Consider the following 23,312-nt stretch of genomic DNA (forward strand, 5'->3'; position numbering starts at 1 on the left):
AAATACACACTGCTCATAAACTCTTCAGGAAAAATGGCTCAGAATTTGATCTCAGTCATAAATGCATTTTCACATTAATTCACAGAGGTGCATTTGAATACACTGTATGCAGTTATTATTAATTGCTGTATTATCTGCTTGTTAGTATTACAGATGCGTTATAGCCACTTTATTACACCTTATGGGTGTAAATGCAATTTGTTGTGGTTCGCTTTTATAGTGTTTTTGTGTAATGGTTTATAGGTCTCTTTAGATTACAAAAAGGGTTAAATCAAGATTAGCTTTGAGTCATTTAAATTCTCCCCTCAACTGCCCTTTTACTGGAGACTGTAGGACAGCGTGTTCCCCTGTCCTTTTCCCCTTTCTTCTCTTCCTTTCTCTTTTTCCCCCTCTCTCTTACAGTTTTGTGTAATCATTTCTGCCCACAAGAGACAGCGATAGGCCCCCAACTAGGAAAATATGTTAATGAGGATTGATTGGTTGAGTAAAATGCTTCATTCATCAGGAAAAGGAGATCCAGCTCCCATTCACAGTTTCAGCCAAGAACTGATCACATCATCAAAGATTTCCTCATAAATTCACAAACCGGCATGAGGGAACGGCTGAACTGCGGAGACAGTGAAATATTTTCCCTCATTAGTTTCTGTGGGATATTTTATAAAAGTTAATCTTTTGCCGGTCCCATCCATATTTGTCTTCAGTCTTGCACACACTTGACTGGATCTGCATCTCCAGAGACTGGGAGACTGCCATGCCAACAGCTCCTCTCAACAAGCTGAACAGGTCCACGCGTACACACACACACACACACACAAATATATTCACCCCTCCCACATTCAAACACAAATGCACACGGATATTGACCCCTCCTACAAACACGCATTCGGTCATGCACATTCATACTGAATCCACCATCAAGCAGCTTTCATATATAGAAGTGTTATTTATTACATTGTAAGAGCTTTAAAGATAAAATTCAGTTTGGGCCTGCCTACAATGGTCTGTTTTTACTCCCTTAGGGACCTGAACTACTGATCTACAAGCATGTTTATCTAAACGGGTTACAGGGTCTATGGCTCTGTAATTCTGAACTAACCACAGAGAGCCATAACTCAAGGCCCAGACAGCAGATACAAGAGAAACATCCAGAAAAACAAGAACACATCTGTTTCTCCTCAGGACACGTGCCATGCGACTCAACACCCATCTCGGAGAAATCCATTCCTGTAACAAATGATGACACAGTTTGATTGCATTTCCAGCAGAACTGAAAGCCAAACAAACAATTTGGCCAGTGAAAAGAGAGAGAGGGAGGAAAAGGGTTGGGGGTTGGGGGGTGGTGAAGATCGTTGTCTTGATGAAGGCCAGGTTTTTGACGAGCTCAGCCGTGCTATTAATGGCAAAGAGAAGAAAAAGATTTGGATGGAGAAAAAAAGACAATAGTGGATCTGGACCCTTAGACACTATTGTGTGCAATGTTAAGAGTTAACATGCACTGTACTGTATCTGTGTGTATTCTCCTTTTGCTTTGTGTATGCACCAGCTCTGATGCCATTTCCTTTAACATTGACTCCTCAGACCGTTTGAAATCATAATTTTGATGACTATTTTTGCAAACTGTGTGGCCTTAGCTGTCTACATCCCTTTCCCTGAGGATGATTCCAACGCAACCAACTCAAACCTGGTAAGCACAATGTCAAAAATGATGATGATTTGATAGTAATGACAATGACGCAGCTCATTATTATCATGTTTATAATTATAATGTTTGTGCTGCTCCTGATGGTAGTACTGATATATATGCCAATTGTAGTGTGGATGAGTATGTTGGTTGTGATGGTGATGATGATTTTGATGGTTATATGAGGTGGTGATAGTGATTAATATTATGTGATAATGGTGATAATATTGCTGATTATGGCAATGATGGTAGTATTTAGGATGGTTGTGACAGTGATGTAATGGTGAAGATAATACTGGTTGTGACTAATTGATAATGGTAATGGTGGTGGGGATGATTGTGGTTATAATAATGTGATGATGGTAATGTTGATGATAGTGGTGATTTCGCATATGCGATGATGGTGTTAGTGGTGAGAAATGAAAATGGTTGTGATGGTAATGATGATTGATGGTGGTGATGATGATTATGCCAATGATAGTAGCAATGAGGATAGTGTTGGTTGTGATGGTGATTGACAATGCTGATGGTAGTGGTGACTGGTGAGGATGACAATGGTTATGGTGGTGGTGATGTGACGGTGGAGGTGGCAATAATAATGGTTGTGACAGTCACGATATTGATGATAGTATGTGATAGTATATTATATTGTGGTAATGTGATGATGGAAGTGGTTAGATGGCAGTGATGATACGGTAATGGCTGTAATTATAGTCGTGATCAGTGTTGGGGAAAGTTACATCTTACGTTACATCAAAGCTACATGCATTTTAGAACTTATACTGAATTTTGAAGATCTTGAAGTGCATATTGCTGAAACTAGAATAGAGAGAGTGGAGCTCTGTAAGCCTGAGAACAGCCTGTGTGCTTCAATGCTCAATGTACAGTACATTCAGCTTGGATGAATGCAGAACGATGAGTTTGTGGTTAATCTGGATGTTTGGCTGTGGAAAGAGTCGTCAGACCTCTCAGAGCTTCATGCCGTAGCCCGAGTAACACTAATCCATCCACCCATCAGCTTTGAGATCTGAAGCTACATTGTGTTCCTCACCGGGAAAATGCATAATGGAAACCTGTAAATGAATGAAAGCATGTATCCACACTTTTAAGGGTATGCTGCTCATGGCCAAGCAGTGATTGCGCTTACATTTGCAGCAGCCTTGGTTAATTTAAAATGTATTTTATGAGGCAATGAACTGCACCCCATGAAGCATTTGAGAATTACCTATCTGAGAAATAACTGTACTATATAAATAAAATAGTGGTGTAACGATACCCTCATGTCACGATTCGATACAGATCACGATACTGAACTCACGAAACAATATTATTTCACTACTCCAAGACATATGGTAAAAGGTTAACAAAAAAAATGTACTGTTTATTAAAATGCTTAATTTAGTATTAGCCTACATTGGGGTTGGAAATGAATAGGCTTGGAGTTGGTGCTGGTAACCCAATGCACAGGAAAATGGTGACACCAGAATCCCAAAAAAATATTCATGATTCTGATTCTGAAGCTGAAAAAAGAGAATTATTTTAGACAAATATGCTTGCACTGACTTGTCACTGACTAGATATATTTAAAATAATGTAGGCCATTTTTTACTGGTAACTAGACATTCATCAGGACCCACAAATATACCTCCATTCACATTATATTCAACATTATAAATAGTAGTTTAATGTAGTACTGACACTAAAACTCTGTAAACTTGATTTTTTTTTCACACAGTAATTTTTTATTTTGGGTGAACTAGGCCTATACACAATACAGATTGTCACGACACATTTTGCATTTTTGTATTGTATTTTGTATATATTGTGATATGAAATATTGTTATTCCCCATATAAATAATTTTAAGTGCCCTTTATTTAAGTATACAATACAATACATTTGAAGTTTATTTTAAAATATTAAAGCACATACAAATAATATATAGTTAGCTATATAAGTTTTGAATATTTAAAAAATGTAAGTTGTTGGAAAGTGTAAGGATACCCATTACGTCATTTACAATGCTTCATGAGAGTGGGCTTTTACTGAATTGATTACATAATTTGCAGTGCTTAATCCGAGTGGGTTTTAACCAGGTTATCATTTTCATGGTTACAGTGACTTCTCTCATTGGTAAAGCTCGCTCTCCTCCTCACTATTATGGGTAATGTAGTTTTTATAGGAATTCAGCAATCAAACATGTACGCATTGACTTCTTGGCTCAGAGTTGGTAGGTCTGTCATTTAAACCTCTAAATATTCATTAAAAAATTATTTCGCTATGGAGAAAATGAACTGGATTTTTACTTCCAGTAGCCAAATGTTGCTCACAACAGGTTAGGTTAGAGTGACACAAGTACAGCTTCCTTCATTTGATGCATACAGTACAGCCATCTTCTTATGTGCTATGAATGGAATCTTTTGATGGGTAGAGGTTGTCATGGATATGGTATCCTTGGTGATGGTAAAATGCACAGCTACCGTGGTAACACAGTAACAATGCAGCCAACCTCTAAAGCAGAAGGTGCATTTACTCTGAGACAAAGAACTCTTCGTTAACTATCCACTTATCTGCTGCTCCCTTCCATAGATAGTATGTTTACGTTCAACCAGATATAAAACTCTCTCCTCTTGGTAATGTTCACAGATTTGAATAGTACCCATGTGTATCAGCAGGTCTAACACATTCTTCTCAGACTTAAAGTTACTGGTCAAGCTGCGTTTTGTGGCATTTGACTTTGTCTAGCAAGAGTCGCTTTCACACCACTTCTCTCAGCGGAATGCCAACACCTGTGGAGCAGCGACTGACAGGAACTCATCAGCAGCCAGACAGCACATATGAAAGGAGGCTAAGTGTCAAAAACATCATTAATCAAGAAGGAACTTCACACCGTTATTTGTTAGGCTTAACAATCTAGATATCTTTTAACACTTTTCACATCTGCTTCTTGCACTCCATACAAGAAGCATCATTATTAGGCTTGTTGCTTTAACAAGTAGTCAAATAATTGGTCTTAAGAAAACCTGTATAATTGGGTTTGGGCTTACCTGACCCCGTTTGGACATATTCCTTGAGGAGCGTTTATGTAAGCGTTTATATTCTTGTGTGCAAACACAGCTAGATGAAGTGCAACAGAATGGAACAGAATGCAAGAGTCTCAAGCTGGACTATTTTTAACTTGACATGCCGCCTTAAAAATGCAACACTCATAGTGGGACGCTATAAAACAGTGTGAGATGTGACACAATGGCAAAAGACATTTGTCTTAATGTGTATTGTATGCCTGTAGTGGTGTTACTTTAAAGCAGAAAAATACAGCATTTCGTTTTATTGTGACTAACTGCGTGCTATGCTAGTTAAAGCATCATGGCTAAAAAAATATCTGTAAGAAATCTATAAAATCTCATTACATTCAATAAACAAATATACATAACGACTAGTCAATCATCCAAACCTCGTGATGAGTATATGTGGGTGTGTTGAATGTGAGTTTGTGGATATTTGATTAATCATTTTCATAAGCTTTTTTAATACTTTTATTAGTTACATTTTATATGAACGCATACAAAATGAACAAAAAGTGATCAGTTGACTTAACTTAAAAAAAGTAAGCAAACCCATTGCCTTAAAATCAAGTAAATAACCTCATTCGTAAATTGAAAAAATGACGTTATGTAAACTTGACTTTTTTTTCAATTATGCATGAAGTTTATTTACCTTATAATTTAAAGGCAATGGGTTTCGTCCCTATTTTAAGTTAAGTCAGCTGATCACTTTTTATAGTGCAGTAGCATATTCAAATGAAGTCATAAAATCTGCATACATAAAAATGATAAAAAGAACTAATATGAATAAATGAATATACAATATGATACAATACAGCACTATTAAATAAATAAATATATTTTTGCTGTAAATTCTGCAAATTTAAAGCTTGGCAAAATAGTACATCGTGACTGAAGGGACAATGTGTGTTGAGTAGGTATATGTTTATATTGTGTGTATAGTGTATAGTATATGTACTGTATGTGTGTGTGTGTGTGTGTGTAAATGTGATTGTATCGAGCAGGATGTGTCTGATTGGTGAGATCTGAAATAAAGGCGTTTTTATTTTTAGAGCACTGTGAGAAAACGGCTGTCGCTGAGACTCTGGCGACTGGCCAGTTCACATTCTGCCCATTTCATCTACACAAACATCATATTTAGAAGAGATCCATTCTCTCTTCACTGCAATACACAGCCCACACAACACATGTGCAGTGTGCACCCTCTTACCCGCAACAGTGAGCCTGTGCCATAAAGATTTGCCATGGTGTGTGTGTAAGAGATATGTGTGCAAGGTGTAACGTGTGTGTGGTTAAGGGTGTGTGTGGAGTGAGTGGGAAAGGGTCAGAGCTCTGTGGGGACAGTGCAGTATTTTAAGACAGCTAAAAACATCACTAGTGCAGAGAGTGACCCACATACATTTCTTGTTCTCTCTCTCCTTCTCGCTCTCTTTCCACAGTGCCCTCTACCTACTCCACTGAGCACTGCAGCCTAGTGTAGCTTAAACCTGGCTACAACAACACAAGCATATCTCTGTAATGTGCTCTCTGTGACACCACAGAGATGTATGAAGTTGTGTTTTCATCTGTTGTGTGTGTGTGTGAGGGAGAGAGAGAGAGAGAGAGAGAGAGAGAGAGAGAGAGAGAGAGAGAGAGAGAGAGAGAGAGAGAGAGGGGGGGGGATAATCTTCACTGTGATACTGCTGTGTCAGTGAGTTGGGGTCTGTTTCTCTCGGTCTCTCTCATCTTGCTAAATGTTCTCAGTTCTGCTACTGCTGTCACCATGCCTACCAGGAAATTTCCACTCCACTAGATGAGGTCATTGTTAAAGAGCTCACAACTATTTCTCTCTTTCTTTTCTGCCTCATCTTTTCTTTTTTTTCTGAGAGAGAGAAAAAGAGAAGATTAGAAAAAAGTAAACCAATTCTCTGATTGTAAACTGATTTATTTATGATCTTATTATCTATTCATCTATCATATCCTTCTATTTATCCATCATCCATCCATCCATCCAGCTGTCTGTCTGTCTCTGTCCGTCAGTCTGATTTATTTATTTGTTTTTATTCCATCCATCCGTCCGTCCGTAATGAAAGAATGTGACATAGAGAGGTGTCTGGGCTCTGTGTGTGTAATATTTGAGCAGTGTCCCATCTATTTGTTCATCTTTAGCACCTGTTGCACTTTTATTGTTTGGTGATCCATGGCAAGGTCACTTGGTTGTCAAGATTAAATCCATGCGCATCTAGTTTCTGTCTTTGCTTTCTCTGGTTTCTGTTTTACATTCTCACTCCTCCATATGAGATCTTTGCTGGCATTTAAAGCTGTGCATGTCCCCGGTGTATGTTTGTTTAGGGAGGTGGAGTTAAGCTAGCTTTCTCTACTAAACAAATCAGAGGTGTTTCAGTTCAAATAAGCGTTCCTGATGTCACAACAAATCAGATTTTTTTTTTTGTAGTCTTGTATATGTAGTCTTTACAGCATTACATGTAAATACGAGTTACATTTTAACAGGAAAATAAATGTTTGGCCAAACGCAGTACTGTGTAAGTCGCAGTCAGTGTTTGTCTTCGGGAAGGTGTTGAGGAACAGCATAATCCCTTTTTTGTTTTTGTTTTGTTGTATAATTCAATTATATTGAGCAAATAAAATCTCTGCCTGACTCTGTCGTGTTCATTTTAAAATGATTATGACAAAGCTTTTTAGACTTTCTAAGTCTTAGAAGATCTGAAATGCATCTCATGCAAACATGGAGAATATTTGGATTAAAAATGCACTGGATGGTTGACAAGTTGTCCAAAAAGTGGTCCACTTTTATAGTGGTGGTACTTTAAAAGTTGTTATATTTGACATATCCCTGGTGATGTTTATTTGTTTAATGTCTGCCGAGGGGGCCGGGAGTTCCGATCAGATAACACACGACTAGTCATTTTCGAAAATGTGTTTTTGTACATCACAGATTTTGAAGTGGAATAATCTTTGATCTTGGGCAGAGAGGGACAGTGCACGTGTAGACTTTATGCATTGTTGCATGGGTCACACATGGCAAATGCAACAGATGTTTATTTCATGTTGCACAGAGCATGTGTGAGAGGAAGCTTGATTTATGCTTGTGTGTGTGTGTGGGCTGAATTACTTCAATAATAAGCATTTGATCTTTTGCTTCTGTGGTTGTTGTATATATCACTGGGTTCCTGTGTGTCTAGTGTACCTCACGCTAAGTCAGGATGTTCATTTATGGTCAATTTTGGACTTAAAAGTGGGGTGGTGCTGATAAAGCTGGGAAAAAGGAACACGCACACAAACAAAACAGTGTTGGAGTTTCTCCAAAATATACTTGAATTTTAATCTCACCATGTGTGGTGTCGAGTAGAATGCAAAATTTTTTATTTTTTTATTTTAGTCAAGCAGCTGTATTAACTCTCAACTTCAGATGTTCCTGCCTCATATGATCTGTCGCTGATGTCAGGCTTACTGAAGATGTTCTGTGAAGTCTTTTGCATGTGTATATAAATAAAATACTTTTTGCCATATTTTTAGATCACACAATTGCTATATTTTTTATTTTAAGGCAGTTCATAGCTGGCTAAGTTTGAAAACCGTAGACGATTGCATGCTAGGGGAATATTTAAAAAGTATGTTCAATATGAATGTGTGTAGTATAAATTTAATCCGGACGCACTACATCCGTCATTTTGACATTATCATGTGACCTACCAGCGTGTTGCGTCACTTCACTTCCATTCATAAATCCTCTCCCGTGTATAGTTTTCACATACTATGTTGTATTTGATTGTATTTGATGTATTTGATTTCGGACGCAACGTCATTCTCTCTAAACCCCTCCTTTGCATGGGCCTACTCTGCTCTAATTGGTCAGACAGCCCTGTCTGTTGTGATTGGTCTACTGTTTACAGTGCGTTTCAGAAACAAAATGTCCATTACCATAACTGAATTTCAGCTCCAGAGGCTTTCTCAGCTCTTGATACACAGTGATATGTACGATGACGTCTGGTTTCTGTATCAATTCCAGTTCGGGTACTCATCCTTTTGAAGTGCATGCAAAGTGGATTCGCAGCACTGAAAACAGCGTTTTCTCGACATATCGACAACACGAACCAAACTCTTCCAGGACTCAATTACAACGACAGTGTTTATGAGTAGAGGGCGGGTCAAAGTAGACGTTGTTAACAGGCAGCCAATGAAGACCATTGGCTGGCATTATGCCAATTTGTTACATTGTTACGTAGGTTTGCAAGAGTCTGTTAAAATACTTTCAATAGTATAGCCACAAGAAATTAATAATATGTGTGGAAAAAAAACACTTACTAACCTTTTGTAATGTTATATGCAGTTTTACAACTTTGTCACCATGGCAAGCCATAAACCCTTAAACAGCTTTACACCTCAAATAGTTCACAAGTTTTAAAGTACTGTAAATTATTTACTTTAATGATTAGCTTTACATTTCTGCTTTTAAAAATTTGCCCCCTTCCATTGTAAGTGCCTCAAGTTAAAATTATTGTTTAGTAACCAGCATTATACCACAAATGCTAAAGAATATTTAATCTGAAAGCTCATCCCCTCTGCTAACCCATACCTCCCTCACCCTCATTTACGTCCTCACAGTTATGACCCTTAAATGGGAATATATGAATAGTAAATCATAAATGCGTTGTGTTATGTGAGTTTGCTCTGCAGATGCATATTTAATGCCAAACACAAAGACATAGAAGCATTATGGGAGCAGTGGGAGGCATTTTTTCAGCCTGAACACAGTACCGTAACAGCATGTGACTAAACGCCCACCTGCGTCAGACCGCTGTTTATTAAACATTCGGATCATATGAAATCATATTGACTGCATTGATCGACTTGTCCTGTGGCCAGCAGAACAGCTACATCATCACCGACGTACCTGAGATCCGTTGGCACGCAACCTGGTACAGTGTCTCCTAAAGAACCGAGGAAGGGAAGCGAACGCCGCCACGAACACGAGCATGTCCTAAACTCACTCACTCACTCACTCACTCACTCACTCACTCACTCACTCACTCACTCACACAGCTCTGGGATTTCAGATTGAGGACGAGCAAGAAAAATCGCTCTCATGGCATTTCTCTTCTCTCTCCTTACCTTGGCCACAGTTTGTGAAGGGCACTTGGGTTGGTGTGAGGTTGTAATTTAAGCAGGTTAGTGACACATTGCTCCTCACCTCCTCTGAACTTGTCTTACACCTCTCCATCCCTCTTTCTCCTCCTCCTCCTCCTCCTCCTCCTCCTCTTTCTCCTGTTGTCAGTACTCGGGGGAGGTAACCCAGTTTTTGTGGCCGGTAGCTACAAGCTGATGTTCTAATACAAACGATGGCTGAACTATGAATAATGAATCAGCTCCCACTCTTTAAGAGCTCCCTCTCTCTCTCTCTCTCTCTCTCTCTCTCTCTCTACTCACACACTAATCAGAATGAGCTCAGAATGACCTTGTCGTCTTCCTTGTCCTCCACCAGTGGTGGCCTCAAGGGAAGGACAAAAAGTCCCTCATTCTGACAGGACTGTTGAATTTTAATCTTGCGATTTGACGTTTGGTCTTGAATCAATGCATCGGGGCAATACTGACTGACGGCTGAAGCCTTATGAGCCTGCGGCCCACCATGTTGTTCTGCACAGTGAGCGTTTGGACTCTTAGCTCATCTCGCTATAGAGTTTGTGATATTTGAGTACATCCTGGAGTTTGGTAGTAGAGATTTTGGTGCTTATTGGTTTCTTGGTTTCTACTTCTGTGACATTATGATGGGTAGCACCGCCCACAGTGAAATCTGATTGTTCCAACATTCAGACAGCTCTTTATCAAGCATCATATGTTAGTATTGGCTAACAAAATCTCAGACAATTTTCACTTTTATACAGACAACTCACTTGAAAATTTTGCAGGTTGATTCATAAATAATATTCTACAACGTGGAGCCTCAACATCAGCAAAACAAAGTGCAAAGAGGGTAGTTTTTGGCCTTTTTGCTACGCACACCCATAGTTTGACACTAGTGCCTTTTTCAGTAATTTGTTTTCTGGCAGACACCTCAATTCAAACTCATTGATGTCCTTTTGTTTATTCTTTAAGTGAACTTTTGCCTGTATTGGACTGCCGCCTTGAAGTTGGGAAAGTGAGTACAGAATGACACCTCTGTATGTCAATGGAAGAGTGGCTTCAATACTCTGAATTCAGTTTGCTTACTTTTGTGAGAATACAGCTACTCACTTTATGAATTGACAGGCTGGCCTTTAATCTTCAACGCTTTTACCATTAAAGATACATTTTTATACTGTTTAGAAATTGTCGGTGCCGATAGCCTCGTGGGCAAGCGCCCGTAGCCTCGTAGCGCCCGTTCTGTTTCGGGCAACAGAATTCCCCTTGTAGAAATTCTGCATGGCTGGTAACTTAAATCTAGTAGCCAAATTGGCTGATGTGTGAAAACATAAATTATTGATTGTTACTTGGTGTGTCTTTTTATCTTGCACCTTTTAACCCTACGATTATTCAGGTAGAGTAAGTAAAATCAAATCTAGCCTATAAAAGTTTTTTTAGGCTCAGTTTGTAGTCCCAAAGGAGGCAATCGTAACAAACACTTATTTAATTGATTAAAATCAACTAAGCTAAGAGCTCTATAATCAAACTCTGCTGTCAATCGTCCCTCGATAGGGTTTCAGGTGTCCTTCACACTTAATGCAGGCAGCATCTGAAGAGAGCTTGACCCCTCAGTCTTTTTTTACTTTGTTTTTGGAAATTCCAATTACATTTTGTTAATCCAATCTTCCTGTTGTAGGAGTATCAATCTCTGTGTTTCATGTCCAATAGCCAGATGTCCTTCCACCTTCTCCTACACTATTTGTGGTTTTTCTTACACTCTTCTCCTTCTTTACTATAGTCTTCGTCAATCTTACCTCCGCTTGTGGTTTTAAAACCTTCTCTTCACCCCTGTGTGGCCTCTTGATAATCTTTGTGGTTGGTTGCAAACATTTAAGTTTCTGAATTTACTTTTCACACCTTTTGCTGTTGATCAAAGGAAGTCAAGTACATTTGTGTATACTCTCCACCAATATTATTTTAAAGGCACACTATGTAGAAATTGTGTTTTTGTCAAACAGCGCCCCCTATAGTCACTGTGGAATACTTTCACTGTCGTAAATAGCTAGCTAGACATATGTGGAAATTATTGGACTGATCTAATTATCAACAATGGATGAATGAACAGCATCGTAAAAAAAATGACCTATACAAGAAAGCACAACAACATAGACTTACTAGTCCATGAACAAGGTCGCCAGGTCAGCATCGCTGTTGCATCCAGTGCTGCTTTTTAGCTCGCGCCAACTAGTGAAAGCCTGACAGAGTGGGACTCTTGTCCGGTTCCTCACGCGGTCAGATTCTCTTTTCCTTTTCCTAGTCTCTTCCGATCGTGTTTTCTTTGCTTTTTCCATCGTCGAGTATCATGTCTGAAATGCGCGCAAGTGTCTTCGTGCTTCAGATGTTGTTGTTGATGTGTGTGACGTCGTTGCCGTAAAGCATGTCTTGATTCTCGCGAGATTTTTCGGGGGGCGCTCCTCTCAAACTTGCATTGCTGGTTTTTCCAGCGGCGTCCCCCCCAAGCTTTACTACCAGGATGATTTGCCCTACTATGAGTTTGTTTACCACCGAAATGACTTTGAAGCTGTTATATTAAGGTACAATTCTTGCATAGTGTGCCTTTAAGTAGTACTTATTAAATATAATTTTAAGTACACAACATTCTCCCTTTCTGCAACCGAATATGCCTACTTCCTAATATCCCAAAAGCAGTACGTCAAATGGCAGTATTCATAAAACATAGGTGAAAATACTGGGGAAAATACACAGGAGAGGGGAGGATGTTGGAGATCACATGACCATGCTAAAATGGATGATGTAGTATGTCCTTATTGTGTTCATATTACACATGAATAAAGCATACTTTGAAAGGTTTGTCGCCGCATACTGTGCAGTACACTATAAAAAATATTGCTTTGATTTAAGAAAGTAAGTTACCTTTGAGTTCTTTGAAATTAAAAATTGAGTTAATATTTTGAGTTTCTATTTATTAAACCGATATCCATTGTATTATGTTATCTGAACCACATTAATTATCCAAGTTGATTTGACAAAAACAAAAAAGTTGTGATAAATCATGAAAATACTTTTTTATAGTGTATGCACTATGTGATCACCTGCACCGTAGAATGTTCTGGATCAGTTCTTCATGTAACTTCAGTTAAAACCATAGGTTAAAACACATCAGTGGGCGTGTTAGCTCTGAAAAAAAAAAAAAAAAAAAAAAAAGTTGCTAGGCAACATGATCAACACTTGTTTTTGAGGATCTTAAGAAAAAATGAGCTTTTAATAGTAGAGAAAGAGGGGAGGGTGTAAATAGTAGCAAGGCAAGAGAGAAATGGGGGGCGGGTGGGGAGGTATTTGGGGATGTGGAACAGCTGCATCCTCTCAGCCTGCCAGGGGGGCCGCCCCCCAACAGACACGCACACACACACACCACCTTTGCCCCACGGCCCGAACTATAGTTAGCTGTCTAAGCGCTGCCTAGCAACCACATCCAAAGCAGAATGATGGAGCTTCAGCACGTCCCCCGTTCTATCTCCGTCCTCCTTTCTGTGTCATTTTAGTTTTCTCTGCATGTTAGTATGCGAGTATGATTTATACTGTAAAGTTGATTTAGGTAGGAATGAGTGAAGTGAAGTTGTGCTGCAATCTAATTGGCTATCACAACTTATGGCCCATGCTGTCACTTCTGAGAGCTGCTTCGGGTCATGAGCTCAGAAGGGTTTGACAGCAATGACACAGCTAAGATGTTACCTGTATGCTTCAGCGCATGATATATATCCCATGAACACACTTTCATCTCATCCATAAGTTTGTGGCAGCCCTGAAGCATGACAAGATGAGATTGTATTCATATGGAAATGTCCTCTTACGCTTTACTAATGAGATATCAGCTCTCTCTCCTCCTACTCTTTTCTCTCTCTCTCTGTCCCTCTCTCCCTCTCCAAGGTGTTATAGGTGATGTGTTTGAGTAAGATGGATCTTGTGACTGGTGTGTGTGTGTGTGTGTGGTTCTCTTTGTCACACTGTCCTCTCTGCTGTCCATTCCAGTGATGTTTCTACCAACAGCTCATCTCAATTAACAGCTCTTTTTACGTGATTTCCCAGAAGGTTGTAGCATCTTGCGTATTACACAATAAAAAAAAGACAGAAAAAGAATTGGAAGCATGTCATTCAATTGTTTTTGATATGAATTGCATTTTTTTTTAGGAATTTTTAATTAACTAATTAACAAAAAGTCATGTCATATTGTATACACATATACTGTATGTATACTTTTTTTAAATTGTCAAAGGTGTGTTTTGTTTTTTGTTTTGTTTTCACACATTTTAACAGAGCTAGGATTAATATGTTTATATGATTTTTTTTTTGTTGCTATTTAGTGTTACCTTCACTTGCCTGCTGCAACAGCTAATTGTTAATTCTAGGGTACCTTTTTTTTCTGAAATGTCTAAAAATGTCTCCATTAGAGGGTTTTTGTTGCCATTAGTGAAATACACATCTGTCTGCAGGACTTGCACATCACAATATGTTTAAATTGAAAGAAGTGCGATTAAAGCATATATATGCCTGTATGATATAATTTAAGTTACATAAACAGAATACTGTGATTATGGTAATAATTACAGTAACCATAATCAGAGTATAAAATATGTGGAGTACTGTGATTTTAATCTCTATACTGCCTTTAATCGCATAATAAGGGTGCATGTAAACATACTGTAGCCATTGTCAGTGTAGAGTCACTAGTTCCTTCTGGTGGAAGTATTTACACCATAAAGATGTGCTTTTATTACTTTGTGTGATCATATATCTAACAGACTTAAATTTACTGTTCATATACAGATAACTCACACTACTAAACTCTTAAACTGATCTGTTACTTTTATCTCTTACTATGAATGTAGTTAAGTCTAGAGACCACTTGAACACGCACGCTCGCTCGCACGCACGCACGCACGCACACACACACACACACACACACACACACACACACACACACACACACACACACACACACACACACACACACACACACACACACACACACTGCTGAGTGAGGCATCCTTGCCTACCAGTACTGTTATGTTGAATTATTATTAATCTATATGTCGAGCACAGGTATTAATCCAGCACTGGTCGTAAGAAACAAATACATCTGACTGCAGAAATCACACCATCAATGAGAGCAGCATAGAAAGATACAAACAAAGCATGATCATTATTAGCTGGAAGCATTGCTGAACTAAATTGTTTATTTCTTTTGCCATGTTTCTCTGAGTCGGCAGGCAGGTCAGATCTGAAAGTTGAAAAAGGTCAGAGTTATGCTCTGGACTCTGGAGTGTCTAAACACGCTTTGATGCAATATAAACATGCCATAGGCATAACACTGAAGTTACCATGGATGTGTGTGTGTAGATTGGAGTTAAAGTGAGCCAGATTAAACTGATGATAATCTGTGATGCACATCAGCTGTCTTTAATTATAGTGAACTCTCAAATACTCTCTCTCACTCCCACACACACACACACACACACAATCCTACCTTAAATGACATACGACACCTTGCTGACATCAGCACACAAATGATTGAATAAGACCATGATGAGACATACGTGTGTGTGTGTGTGTGTGTAAGCTGGATAAAGCATCAGGCTGATTGATTAGTGTTTTTCAGACAGATGAACTCTAAGCCTTGGACACACATAACACATACAGTCCCTGTAGCCTCTCAATCCCTCTATCTCTCTACGTTCCTTGCACAATCATTTGTTCATCACCGCCCTCAAGATGGCTGAAAAGGAAATTGAGTGAAATTCTATTTGGCCCACTGTAATTTCCTTTCGAATTTTTCCTCCCTTTTGTTATCAAGTCAAACCTTTTACTCTCTCATTCTCTATTTTGTTTTGCTTTTATTATGTTAATACATGTTTATGAATGTATTATTTGATAAATATTATTTTCAATAATATTAACCAACACATTTTTTATTTCGAGATTATCAGTAAACTAGATTTTTATTCAATTTTATGAAGAAATTGGGAGTGGGGCCTTAAAAGAACAGCAAAGCAAACGCACACCTTTTGAGGTGCAAGTTAAAGGAACAAACTTAATGCAAAGAGAATGTAACTGCACACTCACTTAAGCTTAAAAACTCGGAACTTCAGTGTTAAGGATGTTGTTACGTTGTTGCTAGGTTGTTGCTAGGGTATTCTGGCCAATTGCTAGTTGGTTGCTTACTGGCCCACCACTAAAGGCCAATTCACACCGCACTGACAGACGCGGACAGATGTGGACAATCACAAGATCACAGTACGTCACTTCTCAGACATTCCTCAACCTGACAAGCACCGATTCAACATGTCCAGTCGGGCAAAAGGCGAATACAAGCTCAGACAGACGACAACAGACTCCGACACAGGTGTAACACACTGATCCGACAAAACCTGACAAAGTGTCTGTTGCTGTCTGTCAGCGTCTGTCGGTGCAGTGTGAATTGGCCTTTAGGGTTTTGTCACATTTACTGGTGTTTGCAGAATTTTCACTGACGAAATCCAGTCATTTCAATCAGAATCCATGCAATCTCCTTGTGTGTTAACCAACAGAAAGCTGTTTGATTTGAAAGTGACTTCTGTGTGAGCTATGTTTTATACCTCACTATTCTATTGACAATGGACCTTTTGCTCACAAAATCTCATCAAAAAATTGTCTCCTATTTAAGTTGGGTGAAAATTTTAAGTCATCTCCTAATATCTAGAATATTAATAGCACACCTCTTCTGAAAAAAAAAGCATGATTTCAGGGATCCTTCATGTCCATAGGGTTTGGGATTTGTTTCTTTGGTCATGCTGCAAATGTTTTACATTGTTACAACGTCATATTTAGAGCTTTTTGTGTCTATGAGTGTGTGTGAGGCTCAGTATAATGTGACCATGTTTCTCATTATTCCAGGTGTGTATTGACAGGAAGTTGGCAATGATAAATGTGAGAGATGAATTTGGAGAGTTTGAGAGAAAATTAGAAGAGAGACTGTGTGTGTGTGTGTGTGTGTGTGTGTGTGTGTGTGTGTGTGTGTGTATGTGTGTCAGTCAGAGAGAGAGAGTCACCTTGTACTGAGGAACAGAGATGCCCATAGACCCTTGTATATTACCATCATCACTCACAAACTAAATTACACTCACACACACACATTTGCCAAGCGGTTCCATGTTTTATGGTGTCCATGCCATTGGATGCTCCTCTATCCTGTATTGTCTCTTGCTCCCTCTTTCTCTCTCAGACAGAATGAATCACTCATGCTCTCATCCTTCAGTATCAGTAAATCAATCGCAGTGAATGAATGCACATCCTTCACCTCAGAGAGTGAATGATTTTTTTCTTTCTTATTTTGCATCGTTTCATATAAATGTTGTCTTGGCCAATAGTTCTTTGTCAAATATGTAATTCTCTGTCATGCCAATAAGCTACATTGAAAGAGAGAGAGAATTCTACCTGGTAACCCTTATGCCAGGCTGCTGGCATCACTGCAGGCAGTGTCAGTGTGTGTGTGTGTGTGTGTTTGTGTGTGTGTGTGTGTGTGTACTGTTCTTTGCTCTCTTTACACTGGAAGCATGACACAGCGTTCACATCCTCTTTTTTACTTTCGTGAAATTAAATGCAGGGTATTCAAAGAGAAAAAATGTAGGATTTGATTTGATCATCTTAATCAGGAAGTTATTGGATTGTGGAAAACTGTCTCCAAATGACAGGTAGTTTGAGGGGAGGGACTGAAAAAATATGAGGGCTTGGTGACATCAGCTGACAAGGAAAGTCGCTTTAGAGCCGGATCAGGTTATTACATTTGATGAAAGATTATGCAGGCAAGAATTTGTTTGTTTTTTGTTTGTTTGCTCTATTGTAAGTCACTTTGGATAAAAGCATTTCCTTAATGTAAAGATATAACTGCTTGTTTTTTTGTTTTTTTTTGTTTCTTCCCTCTATTACAAGTCACTTTGGATAAAAGAGTTTCCTAAATGCATGTAAATGTTTGTTTGTTTGTTTGTTTGTTTGTTTGTTTCTTCCCTCTATTCTAAGCCATTTTGGATAAAAGTGTCTGCTAAATGCATGTATGTAAATGTTTGTTTGTTTGTTTGTTTGTTCATTCTACTATTACAAGTCACTTTGGATAAGTGTCTGCTAAATTCACAGATGTGAATGTATGTTTGTTTGTTTGTTTGTTTGTTTGTTTGTTTCCTCTGTCACTTTGGATAAGTTTCTGCTAAATGCATGAATGTAAGCGTAAATGTTTATTTGTTGGTTTGTTTTCACTATTGTAAGTGACGTTGGATAAAAGAGTCTGCTAAATGCATAAATGTAAATGTTTTTTTCATGGAATAATATGAAGCTAATAATCATTCTTTATTAGACCAGGATTGTGTATTATGAAAGTCAGTGGGCTTGTCTTCAGGAAGTTTCAGCTTATTTCAAAAAATGTTGTGCTAATGTTAAAGTACACATTTCCCATAGGCTTATGATAATATTAAAGAGAGATGACAATGACTCAGCAATATTGATTTATTTATTGAAAAAGAGATCACCCTCAAAAAAGACGGCATGAATCATGTCAGGGTGATGTAATTACAACCGTTTCTCAACAACCCGCTCAGTTCTTGCGTGCAGGTTGGCACATGGTGGCAAATCTTTTTTTATTTTTCAATTTTGATGAAAACTCCATGAGTTTTCTCTACATTTATGTAACGTCTCCCAGTTTAAGGTGCGTTCATGTTGACAGCGATTTAACCACCGGAGGTTGCCAAGTGTCTGTGTGGCTGGTTGCTAGTAGGCGTTCCATCTCGACTGCTGTATGAGGAGGTGGATCACATGTCCTCTACTGTGTCTTCCTTCCCATTGGTGTTCGCTGCATTGCATCACTGCTCATTTGCCTAAAGTTTAACTCTGGTGTACATGGTCTGTGTCACCTCACATCAGCGACTCTCATGGAAAAGGAATGACCTCCGGCTGTTTTGTCGTTGCAAATTGTTGTCAGTGTGAAAAGCCTCTTTAGAGATTTTCTGTTTTAGACTCACCTGCCACACGGCATTCATGCGCTCGCTTTCCTCTTCCCAAAGCAAATCTTTTCTCCTCTCAGTAACTGAACTGCGTATTTCGCTTTCTCTCTCTCTCACGACACCACCCACTACCTACAGTTTTAGTCCATCATAACCCACAACTGGTGTGTGTGTGTATTTGTGTGTGTAGTTAAGGCATGACTCTGTTTTTCAGCCATCTGTTATGGAGTTCACAAACTGTTTTTATTGCTGTCCATCCTGTTATAAAGCTCCGCACACACACACACACACACACACACACACACACACACACACACACACACACACACACACACAAGTGTATTTAGTTGTACAGTTGTCATTTTACTACATTTCAAGTAGCGCGAGTTACGTAATCAATTACTTTTTTCAAGTAACAATTAACGCAAGTTACTTTTTTTTTTCTTTTTTTTTTGGTTGGCACCTCTTCTGTCACCATGTTGAGAGAAATTGGGAGTAAGTGCAGAGGCGTTGTGTGCGCTGTGTGAACATGATGCTTATTGTAGTTCTAGACTAAATGTGAGCAATGCATTTTGTCAGACTGTTTTAGGTATATCCAATCAATTCAGTGTAGTTCTTCATAGCCTAAACAGCTAAAACAACATGAATTTTGATTTAATTATATACGAAAGTTCACCCACATTCTTGAAAATAAAGCATGTTTATTGGCATCTATGGTTCCATGAAGAACCTTTGACATCCATAGAATCTTTCCAAAATTTTTTTTTTTTTTTTTTTATAGTGAAAAAAAAAAATCTTTAGAATAAACAAAAAAAACAGTTCTTTACGGTTGGAAAATAAAGGTGTTCTCTTTGGGGAACCCTAAATGGTTCTTATATGGCATAGCTGTGAAAACCCCCCTTTGGAAGCTTTGTTATATTTCGTTTACTAAATGGTGAATGAGTGAAAGAGTGAGAGGCTTCAGACACAGTGTGTACATGAGTGTAAGTAGTAGAGCATTTCCTCTGATGCTTATATATGTCATGAATGGATGTCTCTCTCTGCCTCCTGCCATTGTTCTTAAGTAATCTATTGCTTTGACAACAAATACAGTAAATAAAATGAATATTCACTTCCTTATGATTTGATTACTTTGCATTATTTCAGTATTTATTTTGTATTCCCTCAAAATAGTCTTACTATTAGAAGCAATACCCAGCTAAGAAAGTGTGTGTAGAGGTTAGAAAGTGTGTGTAGAGGTTGACCTGTACTTGTGAGGGCCAAGTTAATATTTTTGACTTATAGTATGAAAACCGTTGCGTCTAGTGATCCTCATGAATATACCTTCAAAAGTGTGTGTGTGTGTGTGCGTGTGCGTGTCTTTCTAGTACGCAGGTATGCTGTTGTGACCTCTGAATCTTGAGCTTTTGGGAAAAGGCCGGAAATGAACTGCCACAATTAGAAAGGCTAATTTAGCCATGACACTTCAAAGGCCCAGATTCCTCCTTTCTCTACTTCTTCTCTCTCCCTCTCTTTCTCTTTATTTCTTTCTCCCCTCCTGGTGTTTGTGTGTACTGTAAGTATGTAGGTTGTGTTTATGTAAATGATTTTGTTTGAGCTAATTATTTGTTTGTGCGTGTTTCTGTGAAGGATAGCTTCTGTGTTTTTATTAGTTAATTAAGACCCTTATACATCATCCAGACGCCGGATACACACGTGTGTGCATGTGTTTTTCATACATGCGGTTGTCTATGCCACCATTAAATGTTCAGGAATTTTATTATTTTTGGCTATTTCTATATTGAGGCATTCAGTAGGACACACACACACACACACACGTTGAAGAGGTGAAAGAAGAGCTAGAAAGAGACTGACCTACTTTAGGGGGCTGGATTCTGGTAACACACCTCTCAGAGAGTATGAAGGGAAGAGAGATTGGAGTGTGTGGCAGCTGAATAAGAGATTTTGGATGACACTTGCTCTCAGACGCCACCTAGTGACTCGAGTAAATTACCTTACAGTGCTAAATGTATTTCTAACTGTTTGCATAAATTAATTTTCTTTTCTTTTTTAAATCTTATTTATAGAGTATACAGTAAAAGTATTGAATGTTTTAATATAGAAGGAATAAGTATTATATGTTCTATATTTGTACACCTTATCATTAGCTGGTCTCTTTTAAACATCGGAGGGAATATTTGTTTTTAACGACCCTACAAGTTCGATTAAACAATCAAAATATGAGAAAAACATTTTATATTTAAATATATATATATATATTAATTATAAGGGAAGAACAAAACACTAAACTTGGTTGAGGTATTCATCTGACAAAATATTTTGGCAAAAAGGCAAACTACAGCTTTTATTTTACTTATGCAACAAAAAATGCATAGAAAAGCAAAACGCTCAGAAAAAAAACATACATTTATCAGTTATTAATATTTTGTTGGTTTTGTAGATAAAGTTATTTAACATGGAACAGCCTTTCTCTTTGTTTTCTTTAAATGTTTAATCTGTGTGGGTAAACTTTGCAGACAGCTTTTTACAGAAAGAAGAGTCAGTGTTGTTCCACTCAATGTTGATGGCTTCAAACAGTTCATAAGTTGTTGATGAAACGTCTCTCAGTTGGTTTGAGTTTAATGTGAGTCCAAATTTTCACTATGGTTCAAATCTGGACTCTGACCAGGCCAAACCATGAGCCTGATAGACTTGCTCCCATAGTGCTCTCATGACTTTTCATAGTGCTCAAGTAGTGCTCAACAGTACCAACAGTGCTTCACTGTGTTAGATATGAATTTATTATTATATTTCAGACTCCACTTAGCCCATGTTTTATGTGTATACGTATATAGTATTGTAATTGTAAATCATGTAAACCCACATATTTACTTTCTATATGTAAAAAATCATTTTTCGTTTTATACATCTCGCTTCGTTTTATGTGACCTCTTGGCTTCAAGAATTCTCAACAAATAATTTAGCACAACCCCTTTCTGCTGGGTAATGTAGTTCCTGCGGCCCCCAGCTTCCTGTATCCCAGCAAAGGCTTACAACAAGTTGCTATGACAACAGAGAATCATCAGAAAGTGAAGCAAGTTTCTTAGTGTTTGAGTTTGAGGAAATCATGTAGTTATAATGTTGCATAGTGTGTTATATGAGAATGAATAAATTATAAATACAATTTAAAAAGGAAAAAACATGCCTTTATTCATGATGCTCCATGGGAAGCAGGCATAAAACATGAAGAAAATATCTTATAGATTGAATTACCGTGTGTGTGTGTGCGCATGTGTGTGCGTGTGTGCGCAGTTGCTCGTTATCATTCCAAGTCTGTTCTGTGGTCCAAAATTAAACAAGCCATCATGCAGCGATGTGCCATTTGAATATATTGATGTAATTACGTAATGCTATACAGAGCTGCACAGTGGCACCAGGACAGATGTTTGTGACAGGTGCTTTGTGGGTCCTCAGGTCACAAGTGTTTGGGTTTACAAGCAGCAGATTTAAATTAAGCATGTTTGGTTATTGTGGGCGAATGTGTCATCCATATCACTATTTTTCATCCATACTTACTATTTTAGATGGATAGTAAATCAATTTACACCTGAGCATTGATTATTATATGATGTCACTATCATATAATAATCAATGCTCAGGTGTAAATTGATTTACTATCCATCTAAAATAGCAAGCAGGATTAGAATGAAACCCTCCCGTAAGTGTAAACCACTGCCACTACAGTTTTTGTAAATGTCCCACCACAAAAATAAAATATTGATAAAAAATCTTTAGGGTTTCTTTGCATACAGAGAAAATCTGCTATCAGATTGGTATATGGAAGGATGAGTTGCAGCTGCAGCATCTTAGATAAATATTAGGAAGTCAGATCTCTCTGTCCTGTGAGTTACAGATGTCCTTGGGCCAAAGACCTCTTTTTGGTAGATGGCACTCATTTTGTCCTGTCTCCATCTTCACACCTCCTACTCTCATCTCTTCATAACTTCTCTCCTCTCTCTCTTTTCTTCTCTGTCGCATTAGATTAGAAAGAGCTGTGTTTTGCTGTTAGGCAGATATTTATGCACTCTGAGTATGGTTATTTTTGTCTGTCTTTAGTTTGCTGCGGTTTAGGTACATTGTGTGTGTGTTAGTGCTGTGTCGCGGAGTTCTGAAACTGCGTTGGTTTATTTTTAATTTAATTAGAATATGTATGTTCCATTTGATGTTAACAGTTACATTGTAAAGACACAACAACCACCTTTTACACCTGTCACAATTCCCTGTCTGTTTCATGGACTCTTTTTTTAATAATCTGTTTTCTTTCTGTGCCTGTGTTCTCTTCTTGTGGTTTAGTTCCTGTTTCCATCGATACTCTTGTTTGTTACCATGTCAACTAATCACTATTACCTGTCCATCATTTAGCCTCTTGTTACCTATGTGT

The 23,312-nt window shown here is 38.2% G+C and overlaps 1 protein-coding gene across 6 annotated transcripts in view; it reads left to right on the top strand.

Annotated features, from left to right (window-relative positions):
• The window catches only part of cacna1c (calcium channel, voltage-dependent, L type, alpha 1C subunit), a 115,436-nt gene that overhangs the window by 36,211 nt on the left and 55,913 nt on the right, over window positions 1-23,312 (top strand). For all 6 annotated transcript variants that reach the window (XM_056237353.1, XM_056237356.1, XM_056237352.1 and 3 more), the window contains exon 3: window positions 1,579-1,684. In XM_056237353.1, the coding sequence (XP_056093328.1) occupies window positions 1,579-1,684 (106 nt within the window). The remainder of the gene's footprint in view (window positions 1-1,578; window positions 1,685-23,312) is intronic.

The sequence above is a fragment of the Rhinichthys klamathensis genome, unplaced genomic scaffold (genome assembly GCF_029890125.1).
Source record: "Rhinichthys klamathensis goyatoka isolate OS25496 unplaced genomic scaffold, OSU_Roscu_1.1 h1tg000485l_1, whole genome shotgun sequence".
Classification (NCBI taxonomy): Eukaryota; Metazoa; Chordata; class Actinopteri; order Cypriniformes; family Leuciscidae; genus Rhinichthys; species Rhinichthys klamathensis.